We start from the raw sequence: 14,198 nt of genomic DNA, 5'->3' as shown, positions 1-14,198 counted from the left end.
AAAGACAACCATTATGTGGCAACAGCCTTGGGCATATCCCACCTTAATACAGGCTACTGAATAAGTCTAGTCTCCACTCTGCTTCTCCTTCACTGTGCAGTGATAAAGAGCATGGACTTGGGAGCCAGAATACTCTACTTCCAATTCCAGTTAATCATTATTAGCTTCGTGGCTTGGGCAAGTTATTCAACTGCTCTTTGTCTCCCAACTGCAAAACAGGGGTTAGATAGCACCTTCAAAATATTAATATTAAACTTAAATGTATATAGACACGGCATCTTGATATTGGATGCACTATGTGCTTGCTGCCATTAGGGTTGAAAATCAGAAGAGGGGGCCTAGCCCAGAGTAAGGAAACTTATCTTCATTTCCTCTCGATACATGGGGCCCCTAACTCATTTGTCCTTCACCTGACCTGTTTGATTCACAGCAGTGCTCACAGTAGGCAGTCCCTAAGAATGTAGTGAAAACTGAAGGCAGGAATGAAGGCTTCTATGGACTGCCACCCCTGACTTCCAAAGTAATTTGCTAAAAAGAGATTTCTAATACTGGGTTAAATAAAAAGGATTATTACTTTGAACAAAGTTCACAGGAACTTTTGGTAAATGTCTTCAGATTTACTTTTAAGGTAGTAATACAAGGTTGCCAAATTTTAAGTTTCGTATTCTTGTCACAAATTTTTGAGACATGACATTTTGATTTAGTTTGAGAGAACTTCATTTAATGGTACACATTTAACAGTATACTTCTTATTGGTGTTAAAAATGAGTCCATACAGTATGAGGTTAAAATTATGGCAATTATAATTTAAATGTGCTTCTTGTGGCACTGCTTATGAACTGACTTTTGAAAGGCTGTGCTCAATATTGGACCAATTGTTTCTAACACATAGGCTATTTGATAGTTCATAGGACACTATTTCTCACTAGACCCTGAAAATGAGGAAGAGAATGGCTTGAAGCTTGGTGAAATGGTAACAGAGTAGTAACTCCTATCCCAATTTTGAAATTAGGTAGTCTCTGGGGATCATTCTGATTAGAAAATAAAAGCTGTCACTCTATTCATTCTAGAGTTTAGTAGTATCATAAAAGTAATGTACACATCTGTGACTTTCATGACAGCATAAGAGTATCTTGATGGAACTGCACACATGGGACTCTTCAATCTAAACCTGAGCAATGACAATACTCTTATTAAGGGAATCTAGTGGTATATAAAAGAAGTACCTAAACTGATAGCTCAAAGATTTAGTTGTTTTTAAATATCTGGTAACGATACCTCAGTTGATAAATCTGAATTTTACATGTCATATTGTAAACATCAAGTAACACCACCAGCATTTTTTTAAAAAGGAAGTTTATTGGTCTTTATAATGGCTCAAATTGCAAATAAAGCAATTGGGTAGTGGCATCAGCCTAAGACATGTCATGTGTCTTTGTCAGTTGGCTTCATAGCACCTCAGTACCCAGAAGAGGAAAGGTCTCAAATGAAAAGGAACAATGTTAGTGGTTAGGACCCCTGGTTAAATAAGACCACAATAAGTACACATGGAGAGCGCTGGGCCTGTGGAGCCAGTGTTACATTGGTACTTTAATTCTGCACATGGTGTAGCCTGTGAAAATTACGAAATGAAAGATGTACATCTCAAACCCTTTAAGGACAAATATTTAACATGACAAGCCAGGTGTAATATCTAAAGAGTTGAGGTTCTAAAAAGCCTGTTTTTGTTTACCTTACATACACATCTGTGACTTGCAATGCCTGAACACATCTTTGACTTATTGAAATTAGGACTGAAAAAAAAAAAAAAAGACAGAAAAACTCTGAATCAACTTAGTTCCATTCACAAGAAGAAAACAAAACTCTGTCAGTGGTAGATTTCTCATTGAAATTATGTTCCAAAATAGCGTGCTAGAATTCTTCTAATGGGTGCACCACGCAATGGTGACACAGGCCTAATGTTTGGCCTGTGTACACTGAACATATTTTCTGCACTATACTCATGTTTGATTGATGTTAACTTGAAGGTAAATGTAGCTACAGTGTTATATATTATGAACACAGGTTACAAATACTCCTAATAATTTCCATATAGCCAAACTAATCTCATGAGTACGAAATGAATTCAAAAATTAACAGGTGGCAAGCATGAATACTTTCCCAAAGTATTCTAGTGCAAAAATGCATTAGCACTGTTGATGTTTTTCCTGTCCCTGCTCCAAAAAATAAAAAACTTAACACATGCTTATCACTTGCAGAAAGGGATTCCAGGGACTAGCATCTTAAAGAAAACAAAACTGGTGTTGAAACCTTATAGTCTAAAATTATCTTACAAGTATATGCTGGCCCTTCATTTTAAAGCACTGTTTATAGTTAATTAAAAGTAATCAGTAGCTCTGGAATCTTACTTTGAAGAACCAGAGTATGGCACACATTTGAAATTTGGACAGATTCCTAGCAGACAGTTATTTCTCAAGAATCTTCTGTATGAAAGTTGTACTCACTCCTTACTAGGTATATTCTCTCACCAGGACACATGGGGCAATGGGCCCATGTGCCAGTAACTGGGTATTTTTTAGTTCCTAAATTAAGGCATATTCCAACATTTTCATGTGCAAGTTTACACCATTTTTCTAAGTTAATCACCAGGCAATTAATGCAAGTTCACAGATAAATTACTCTCAATTTAACTATATGCAATAATCATGCCAATAACTTTTCTTTTATATTTTGCATAATAATGGTTAAAAAAGTGATATAGTTTAACAACTATCATGTTCACAATTGTCATTTTCAAGGCAGTAGAAGACCAAGATATTTTAAAATGATATAAAATAGCCTTTCCTCCCATTCTCCTTTCCCAGCGCACCCCTTGAACAATTTAAGAAAGACTGCCCTCAAAACACAAGCTCATATATTACATTCAGAACTGTGATAATGTAGGCAATTATGAATAAGTTGAACTTTGCTTCCTGGTGAAGCCACATTAATTTCTGTTTTGAGTGAATCTGACTTTCAGTGCAGTTCCAATTCATGCTTTTAGTGATACACAATTTCCAAAATGTTAAAGTAATTTCAGTCAACTGAGCCTTCAATGGCAATGCTTATAAATTATGTTTATTAGTATGGTCAAGATAAGAAAGGAGTTTAGGCTTTGATTATAAAATGCAGCATCTTTCTCTGATTCTCTTGGCTAAACTTTTCCTCTTCTTTTTTCCATTTTTTTCTTTGCTATCTTCCATCTTTCTGGCTCGAATTTCCCTCATTAAATCAAAAAATACCTAGAGAGAAGAAAAAAGGGTAAGCTTGGTACTTCTCGAAATCACAGCAGTAAACTTTGGACATAATATAAGAATAAATATTTAAGAGCTCTTGTTTGAGGAATATAGAGAGAGGAAACAATAAAACTGAAGTCTACTCTTCTAAGTATAGTGAGAAAATTGGGAAATTTTTTGTTCACATAATATAACCTGATCTTTCCATTATAATTTCTAAGATAAAACTTTAAAGAGCACTACAAATGATGACAGTTCCAAAGATAAAACTCAATGGATTACATTTGAATTATGAAAAAGCCTAATTATGGAACACTTTGCAGATTTTAAAAAGACCATGGTGCATCTATATGGAGTGACATGGAATAAACTACAAGAACTTTTTGTTGTACAACTTCAAAAGCAAACCACAGAAATTGTCAATCTACATACACAGAAATACTATATAAATACACTACACATTTATATACTACATACTGTGAAAATACTATTTATATAGGGGAAAAACAAGCAAACACAAACTCTCCCTTAGATTCTGTATGCCTACCTATAAATGCAGGCAACTGTCTGGGAAGATATACATATTAGTGGTTACCCTGTTACCCACTACCTATGTAGTGGTTACCTACAGGGAGGGGAGGGGAGTGGAATCTGGGTGAAGAGTGACCCACTTTTCCCTCCATATTATAAATTATTCTTTACACTGTAAGCATGTGTAAATGTACAGTTAAAAAAAGCAACAAAAAAATGAACTTTTCACAGGGTGGATTTAAAATCTGCCTCTTTGAAGCATCTACCTAATTGTCTATTTGGAATTCGGGTGAGGATGGCCATCTTGTAGGGAGCTAATATCTATCTGCTTTCTGCAGCAAAACATGATACTTTCCTATTTAACAGAAGGAGACAACAATATTGACACTACCCCAGAAAATCTGTTATCAGGCTTATAGTAGTGGATGACATACAGTATAGGATATACCAATTCACTATTTTGAGTAAAATAGTGAGGAAAAAACATGGGCACCAGAGTTGGCCACTCCGAGCGCTGTGACCTTGAGTCAGGCAGGTACTCTCTCCACACTTCAATTTCCTCATCTAAAAAGTGAGCATGAGAACAGTATTTATACCTCATAGGGTTTAAGATAAAATGGTTAGCTCTTGCCATAGTGCCTGGTTCTTGTAAGCAATAATGAATACTAGCCCTTGTAACACTACTTCCTTGGCAAAAACAAAACAAAACAAAACCAAAAAACCATAACCTAATTCTAGAAATTGAATAGTAGCAGCAGGTTATTTTTAATTAGCCACTGAAGTGCTTTATCTGATAGCTACTCTTCAGATTGTAGCAGTACATAAAATTATGGTTTTCAGTACAAACTTCTACCTCAGTTTAGAAGTAGCCTCATTTAATGTAATTCTGCTTTGGAGAGGTGACCTGAAGACTGTATTTTCTAAAACTGGCCACAACAATACTTTCTGTGAGCTTTTCCTGAATCCCTCCACTCTCCAACAAGAGGTGGAGTCTATTCTCCTTCTTCCTGAACCTGGGTGGAAATCTGTGACTACCCCTACCAATGGAATGAGGTGGAAATGAAGGTAGGTCATAAAAGGTGATGTGTTTTCTGCCTGGCTCTTATTCACTTGTGACAGTTGCCCTTGGCAGGCACTTTGCTACCCTGTTGTTGAGAAAGCCTAAAAACACACACAAAAAGATCACATGGAGAGGAACAGAGGTAACCCTGCACAACAGCCAGCATCTACTAGCTTAGCCAGACATGAGTGAACAAGCTTTTAAAACCAAAGTTTGGAAACTTCCAGTCCCCAGAACTTGAAGCTTTTCAGCTGAGGCACCAGACACTGTGGAGCTGAGACAAGCCATACCCATTGTGTCCTGTCCAAATTCATGGCCCACAGACTATGTAAGCATAATAAACTGTCTCACTCATCAAGTTTTTGGAGTGTATTTTATTACACAGCCATTTATAAGTAAAATAGACATATCTTTAACTTTTCTCTTTTAAAAAGTAATATGTACATATGGCAAAAAATCAAACACAGAAGTTCAAAAGGGTATTTACAGTGAAAAAAGCATATACATGTGACAATTCTCTGGCAACCACAGGTACTAGATTCTTACATATCCCCCTAACACATACATCTGCATGTATGTGTGATGAGTATTTAAAAACACAGATGGCAGCAAACTATAAACACTGTTCTGCACTTTGCTTTTTTCTTTACTTTATGTTAAAGATTTTTTCGTATCAGCACATTTAGGTCTACCTTTACTTCTTTTAAAGAGTTGTATAGTACCTAATTATAAGGACACAACGTAATTTAAATCAGTCCATTATACGAAACTAGATTTATCATCTTTTGCTTCTACAGATAATGCTTCAATGACTACCAATGAGCATACATTTATGTGCAAATTTTCTGTATAATAAAATTTTAGAATTCAAATTGTTAAGGTCATAATTCTGATAGAGGACAGCCAAATTGCCCTTCCACAAACACGAGTGTTTCTATTTTTCTATACTCTATCCAACAGTATATTAGCAACCCATTGCTTTTTTCTAATGTGACAAGTAAAAAAAGTCATATTTTAAAATTGTACTTCCTTTTTTATAAGACAAGCAAGCCTCTTTTCATGCGTAAAAGTAATTTGCATTTATATTTTGTGACACACTTGTTTAATGGTTTTGACCATTCTTCCACTGGGTTGTTTTTTTCTTACTGTCCCATAAGGGCTCTGATAATGCTCACCACCATACCCTTCCAAGGGCCTCTGGTACTAGCAGATGACACTGCAAGGACTGCTAGAAGGACAGTTTCATAGCTTGGACAGTTACTGTTCTCCCGTCCTCCCTACTCCCTTTAGTTCCAGTATTGTTTATAGTCTGTTCTACAACCTGCTCAAGACATCAGTTAGGAGGAAACAAAGTATACGAGGATATTATACATGCTAATGTTATGATAATGTTCGTTACCTTTCAAAACCCCAAACATACAACCTTAAAACATATTTTCATTAATACTTTAAAAAATATCTGCCATAACTTTAGAGAAAACTGGCATACTAAGTAGAAATTTTGTAACATTTACTTTGTACAGATATCTTGGACCATAGCAATCTAATGATGTGACTAGAAAAATTCCCTCTCAGAAATGCTCTGGCTATGTCCCATAGATTTTGGGTTGCTGTGTTTTAATTTTCATTTGTCTCAAGGTATTTTTGATTTGTCCCTTGACCTTGTTGTTGATCCATTCATTGTCTAATAGCATGTTAATTAGCCTCCACATGTTTGTGTGTTTTTTAGTTTTCTTCTTGTAATTGAATTCTAGATCCATACCATTGTGGTGGGAGAGAATGCTTGATATAATCTCAATCTTCTTGACTTAGCTGAGACTTGTTTTGTGGCTTAGCATGTGGTCTATCCTACAAAGTGTTTTTTGTGCACTTAGACTGTTTGTTTAGTTGCTTTGGGGTGAAATGTTCTAACATATTAATTAAATCCATCTAGTCTAATATGTCAAAACAATTTCATCAGTTTAGGATAGCAATGACAGTTTTAAGACCTTCAGTAAATAAAAGAATGTCTAGTATTTTTAACTAATGACTTCTGGATCAGGGCTGTGAGTCTATAAGCACAAGCACATGAGTTCACTAAAACCTGAGGCCACCTAGAACAGTGCTGTCAGCAAGCTTCACAGGCCCACAGTCTGTGAAGATAACAAGTGAGATAAGAAGCATGCAAATTCTCAGGTCCCACTCCAGACCAGATGAGTCAAAACCTGTGGGACAAGACCTAGGAATTGGTTTATCAAGCTTTGTAGGCACTCAGTTGGGGCCTAGACAGTTGGAGACTGATAAAGAAACCCAACCCTCCCAGGTCTCTAAGCACCTGTGCTGCCTCAGCCCAACAGGCAGTGCTTCCTAAATACTGAAGATAGTCTCTGGCAGCAGGATGAAATGCCCCTGGGAAGGCTCCTGGGAATGAGGTAATGGTGTTCCTCTCCTGGTCCCCAGGAAAGGCCAATCTGAACAAAGTGGGAACCTAAGGAAAGAGGGTAGATGGTTTCCTTTTCCACTCAGGGAAAAACTGAGGTTGAGGGTGGGGAGTGGAGTTGTAGAGAGATTTAAAAATCTTTTAATCTAGGCTCCTTCATCTTGGGAAGCATCTTCACTTTAAAATGGGGCTGGGGAGGTGTCAGCTCTGAGGACTTGCACAAGTCCTTCCTTCTAAATCATTCAGCCAATCAAGATAAGGAGGAAAGAAAATAAGCAAGAATTCAGGTCAGGAATTCTATCAGCACTTAAACAAAAGTAGATTTTTGCTACAAGTGTCTCATGTTGTAATGCCTTTTGTGAAACCAAGGGACAAAGTGAAGTAAGAAATTCCTAACGTGTTGCACTCGAGCATTCAGGGCTGATAAAAATCAACACATATTAAATTGTTATTTGAAAGTCTCAGAATCTCTCAACAAAATGGAGCCAGCCTAGTTAAAGCAAATCAGCCTATTTTTAACGTGATAGTAAGGTGAGCCACATTTACCTTGTCAACATTAGCACGTGTTTTAGCAGATGTTTCCACATAGTTAACATTCCACTGATCAGCTCTGGTTTTTGCCTCTTCTACAGAAACCTGCCTTTTATCTTCTAAATCTGATTTGTTACCAACCAGCAGAAATGGAACATTCTCATCTTCTTTTACTCTTAAAATCTGCTCCCTGGATAAGAGAAAATGATAAGGAAACATTAACATTATCTCTGCATGTTAAAATCACTAAACAAATACCATCTGGTATTTGGCACTTATTTGTTTCTATATAATAACAATCAGCTCATTTATCACATAGTAGGAAATGGACAGCACTTCTTCCTTATTAATCATCTGAGTTACACATTCACTTCACTGAAGAAAAAATACTCCAAGGAAGACAGTATAAAATGTGGCAGATGAGGTACAAAATAAAAGTATCAAATGCAACTTCCCCCTAAAACGCTTTTCAGAATCCTATCTAGGATACATGTCACTTAGTCATCCTATCTCCTCAGATTCCATTTAGCTACAGCAGTTCTCAGTCTTTTCTTGTTTTTGATGGCCTTGACAGTTTTGAGGAGTGCCAGTCAGGTAATTTGTAGAAAAATATCTCATTTGGGATCTGTCTGATGTTTTCTCATGATTAAGCTGGGGCCATGGGATTTTTAGGAGGAAACAAATGGAGAGAGTGCCATTCTTATTGCATCATATCAAAGAGCAACTGTTACAGAACAGAACAAGGGGGGCCTGAGACAATATACTATTATTGAAAGAAGGCCCCGGGTCCGTTATGTCTGCCGCCAGAGGAAAGACATCTCTCAATGCTAGAGATTCGTGAAAAGGAAAGGAAATGTTTATTTAATACTATACTAACTTAAAGTAGTGACCTAATGTCTTTATCAAAAATCCTAAAGTCCCTTAAAACACCCACAAACACAGTCACAGTCCTTCCTTCCTTCCCCCTTTGCCCAGTCCAGAGTACCGTATCTCAGGAAAGGAAATAGAAGTCCATGGCTCAGACAGTCCTCTGGTTCTTCCCAGTTAGCATTCCATCTCGACTGGGAGACCTCCCTGGGTTCCCGGCACCCTCGGCTGAGTCGCCGGGATCTCTGCTAAAACCAGGTGGTGGTTCCCCTTCTAAAGCTGTGGGGGTCCCCACTCTGTCCAGGCCTCGTGGTTCTCCCTCTCAGGGCTGCGGGAAGGGGAGAGTCCCCACTCTGCCAAAGCCGCGTGGTTCTCTCTCCTAAAGCAGCACGGTTCTCTCTGGGATGCAGGAGTCTCCACTCAGTCAAAGCCGCGTGGTTCCCCTTCTCAGGGCTGCGGGAAGGGGAGAGTCCCCACTCCTCCAAAGCCGCGTGGTTCTCTCTCTCTGGGATGCGGGAGTCTCCACTCTGCTAAAGACGCATAGTTCTCCCTCCTCAAGCAGCACGGTTCTCTCCACTAATGGCCGCCAAGTCTGGGTTTTAAATCCCCACGGCCAATCTTCCTCTGCAGCCTCATTTCCGACTCCTCCCACACTCGGCTTCACTTGCCAGAATTCATATCCTTCCAGCTTTACTGGGCTGCCATCATGAGTCTGGGCAGGTGTGGCCCCATGTCCTGGAGCCAATCTTCTCTGAGCTCCCACGGAGGCGCTGTAGCTTGGGGGATCTGCCCCCAGTCACGTCTTGGTGGGGAAGTTACTTCCATTCCCCTGGCTTAGAGATGATCACAGCTATTTAACATATCTATACAACCAGCCAAAGGCTATAGATATGTTAAATGACCACTCCAGAGGGTAGCTGCAAGGCTGTTGCTATGCAAAACAGCTCTCAATGGCCCTGTGCCATTTGTCCCTTCCCCCAACCCACACCCTGGGGGGGGGGTGTGGAGACATCTTAAAATCTCCTGGACACCTTAAGTTCTGGACCCCATTTCAAATGCCCACTTGGGGTCCCCCCTCTTGGCTGCACCCTGTAACACCAACTAAATGTCTTTAAAGCCCCACACATGCCGGAAATATCTGGAAGTCAGCTCTTGAGTATAGATTTTGCATGTAGATAAGTTTAATGCCGTGAATGTGTCACCAGTTTTAAAGGTCTCATTGCTCCGCCCTTTTTAGTCATGTGACTCCGAGCAAAGTCTTTTTTGCCTGTTTCCTGATCTGTATAATGTAACTACAATACCTTCTTTATACAACTGCTGTGACGATTAAACATAAACTGCTTAGAATTGTGCCTAGCACACAGTAAATATTCAACAAATGTTAGCTGTTCTGATTATTATTAATGCATTAGATAACGATGTTTTCTTGTCAAATCAACAAACAAAATAAATTTGTAAGATTTAGGTTTACTATTTTACAGATGCCTCTCCTTTGAAATTAAAAGATGTTGAAAACTACAGAGACAGAAATACTTTAGACTGAGAAAATTAAGTGGATTATTAGAATGGCAGATCAGCAAAGTATGCCTGACTTCACAGGAATCTAACCATGGTGTTTGAGACTGAGTATAAATCTTCATCAGGGTTTATTTTCAAATTAGTGTATTTTGTGCCTCTTAGCAGCTACTGAAAACCACCACTACCTCCTCCACTGCTGCTAACAATTTTGAGTACTCACAATGTAGCAGGTGCCTTAAATGTTTTAAGATTTACACTCGTTATCTCATTTAATCCTTACCCTAAACCCATGAAATTAGTACTAGCTAGTATTGTCTGTCATCCTACTACACATAAGAAAAATGAGGCACAGAGAAATTATGTAACTTGTTCAGAGTTACAGTTAAGTAAAACTAAGATTTGAATCTGAGAAATTTAACTCCAGAGCACACATACAACTTCTACACTAAATATTATGGGGTCTCCCCATAATGGAATACCTAAGGAAACAAACCCTTTTCAAGGTTTAGTTCCCAAAAACCATTTCACAAGAGACCCCTACCTCTGATATGGAATGAACACCAAGGTATCCAACTGGGCATTATGGTAAGGGTCTCCACATTACAGGACATTTCCCCTGCATGGCAAAGTTACAAATGGGCAGAGGGAAACCTTTTTATATATTTATAGTCATCAGAGCAAACCTGTGGGAGAAGATGAGGTAAAAGAGAGGTGAAAGAAGAAAGTTGATCATATAAAGAAAATTTTACCTTTTTGTAAAAATGTTTTCAATTTGTTTTTTCAACTGAGAATTATATCAACAAAGTAACTAGTGATATTATAATATGATTGCATAGAATACTTTAATTATATAGTTTAAAAACAATGCCCTACATAAAAATGTTTAATACATTAAAAAAATACACGGTAGTGAAAAGGGCTGTATGTCAAAAAGGAAACTTGCCATATTCCATTTTAACAGCATGAAATAGAAAGGCTGTGTGGTATTACAGAAGACCAACCACTCGTTTAATGGGAGCCAGCACTGCAGAGTTGTTAAAATCAAGAATATGGAGGCAGACCTCTCGGGCTTAATTTAACTGCTTTGCCATCCCTAAATGTATGACCAGCAGCAAGTCGTTAAACCTTTATGTGCTTCAGTTTCTTCATTTATAAATTTGGATAACACTTTTTAAAATTTTCACATTTAAGAAGTCACTAACTTTAAGCATTATGTGTTTTATGCACCACTAAGAAAAACTGCTTCCAATTATAACTTAAGATGTCATACTATATATGAGACAGCCCTGAGTTAAGCAGATGACAAAAAGCAAGAAATATGTGTCTTAGAATCTGTGAAATACCTCACAGATCCACCTCACCTATACTAATAATGGGAAAGCATATGGTACATGGTAAGCACTGTTTTAGGTAATGTCATTTTTCTAATAGTAAAATATGGACCACACCTATAGTCACTCCATCCTTCACTGATTTGTACTGAGCTTAAATACCCTTTTAGAAAGAAAATATGTTAATGGCGCACCATATTTGGGTGACATAGACTAAGCTGTACAGTTCTACAGAGTACTGTATTTCCTACCACTCATATGATTTCTTGCAAAAAGCATGTCGACAATCACCATTATTGCTATTAAATTTATGATGTATTTGTGAAAAGGATTTTGGCCAAACACAATTTTTTCCCAGTGCTGGTAACACATTTGCTACTACTTTCTCACCCAGTTTCCTTTGTGACCAACTGCCTAAACTGAGTTGTTAATAATACCTGACTGATCACTAAGCCACACTAACCACCAGGAATGTAAGATTGACTCTTTGTGACTTTAGCACTTCTGGTCATATTATATATATTCATTAATTTATTTCTTAATAACTACCTACTAAGCTAGCATGAGTCAGGTACTTCAGGAGAACTATTACGGAAATTACAGCGTGATTAATGCTATCACAAACGTGGCCACAAGAAACTTGGACCTACTGGGTTCTGAGGTGAGAACACAATATGCTTTAAAGCTAATAAATTGGGAAAAAAAGTTAGTAAGTTGGGGTTTTATTAGCTATTTTCCTGGATGTCAAAGAAAGGTAATGCTATGTCTAGAACATTCATACACATTTGCTTAATGTGATATTCCATTCAAATTGAGTTAGAGATGCTGTTATGGAATTTTAGAATAGGAAAGTAACTTTACAAAGTGGTCCAGCTTCTTCATTTTTGACATAAGTGAGAATCAAAAGAAGTAAGAAAGTCTTCTAACATTTCTACCAAATGTTTACTAAGCATTATACATTATATGCTAGCAATTGTGCCAAATATGTGTACTAGAAACACTGAGATGGATAAGAAATGGGTTTTGCCTGGCTGGTGTAGCTCAGTGGATTGAGTGCAGGCATTCAAACCAAAGGGTCACGGTTCAATTCCCGGTCAGGGCACATGCCTGGGTTGCAGGCCAGGTCCCCAGCAAAGGATGTGTGAGAGGCAACCACACATTGAAGTTTCTCTCCCTCTCTTTCTCCTTCCCTTCTTCTCTCTCTAAAAATAAATACATAAAATCTTTTTTTAAAAAAGGAAAGAAATGGGTTCTGTAATCAAGACTTTTTACTGAGTCAGGAAAAAGACATATAAATCAAACTCAGTATAAGAGTGTTAAGTGTGCTACTGGAGCGGGGAAAGAAGATCACATACAGAGACGAAGAAACAATGGATTCTGTCTTGGTGGTGGGAGGACCAGGAAGATTAAATAAAGGAGCTAACATTTGCGGTGTACTTTGCAGGTTAGATCACGTGTACTGCTGACAGTCTCAAAAATCCCCTTCAGATAATCAGTGGTCAGTTATTAAGAATTGTTATTTATGGGAAAGACAATGCATTGGAGGTACAAGAGAAGGGTAATGAATGATTCACTGTAATGGCAATAGCCCAAGATTCTTTCTCTTGGCATAAAAATACCTTATTTCCTTGAAATACCACTTTGGCTTTGGTGACTATGGTGGTACAATTTATTCCATTACCTGAAATAGGACCTTTTATGACATAATAAGCACTTAAACATTTGCTGAATAAATAAAGCATTGCCATTTATATAACTTTCAGTTTGTCTCCTAAAATTACAAGTTACCAGAATCTGCTACCTTTTGCACTTTATCACATACAAAACTGTTCCTTACAGAAACAAACTTAATTTTACAAGTAAATCTATATATTTTAAGGTTCTCAATGATATTTTTTGTAAGAATGTTCTCTTAGAACCCTTTAAGTTCTTGAGACCTTCAAGTGTACACAAAAAGGAATACTTCGTATAAGCCCAGGTTTAGTTTTTTGCTCAACCACCTGAAATGACTTCTTATCTCATCTGTGGAAATCCTTCTTATCCTTCAGGCTCATCTATTTCATGAAGGCCCGTCAGTTTCTCTCCCCTCCTGGATCTCCTGTAATAGTAACTTTTCATGTCTCCTACTTTTGACTAATTTGCTCTTGGTTTCATGCCTTATTTAATTTAATTAAGCTGAGTGAATCTTAAAAACAGGATGCATACATTTCATTATTATTTTGTGCCCCCATACCACAGCAGGTGCATAATACAAGAATAAAGATATAATTAAAGAATACTTTTGATTATGCAGGTAGTATTTACAAGACTGCTCAGGAACTTATTTATGTCATGTTTCTTTTAGGCATAAAGATAATCTCTCTCCTGTCTAATCCCCCCCAATCAAATGAAATTGATGACAGATTTTGATTAAGCAAACAGTAAGAAAGATATAAGAGAAGTATACAACACAACCTAGTATGCCAAGCTATGGTATTATCATTTCTATTAAAAATTTCAGTTCATGCTATCAGGACTATATTGTGAGGAAGATGGCAATGTGCCCACTGAGCATTACACATGTGCTGAGAAAATAGTAACGAATGAAGAGAGATTTAAAATCGGGATCAGAGGTCCATTATAGGATCCAAGTATCAACTATTATGGCAGTAGCAGTATTATACTCC

General features: G+C 37.6%; 1 protein-coding gene across 3 annotated transcripts in view; it reads right to left on the bottom strand.

The window, feature by feature from the left end:
• Window positions 1-3,095: 3,095 nt before the first annotated feature.
• RALA (RAS like proto-oncogene A) overlaps window positions 3,096-14,198 on the bottom strand; it is a 95,422-nt gene continuing 84,319 nt past the window's right edge. For all 3 annotated transcript variants that reach the window (XM_045828500.1, XM_045828501.1, XM_045828499.1), the window contains 2 exons: window positions 7,832-8,006; window positions 3,096-3,281 (listed from right to left, as the gene is read on the bottom strand). In XM_045828500.1, the coding sequence (XP_045684456.1) occupies window positions 3,159-3,281; window positions 7,832-8,006 (298 nt within the window). In that variant the 3' untranslated portion in view covers window positions 3,096-3,158. The remainder of the gene's footprint in view (window positions 3,282-7,831; window positions 8,007-14,198) is intronic.

Source organism: Phyllostomus hastatus, unplaced genomic scaffold (assembly GCF_019186645.2).
Source record: "Phyllostomus hastatus isolate PE091 unplaced genomic scaffold, TTU_PhHast_1.1 phas_scaffold_78, whole genome shotgun sequence".
Taxonomy (NCBI): domain Eukaryota; kingdom Metazoa; phylum Chordata; class Mammalia; order Chiroptera; family Phyllostomidae; genus Phyllostomus; species Phyllostomus hastatus.
This window is presented reverse-complemented; position numbering and strand designations above follow the sequence as displayed.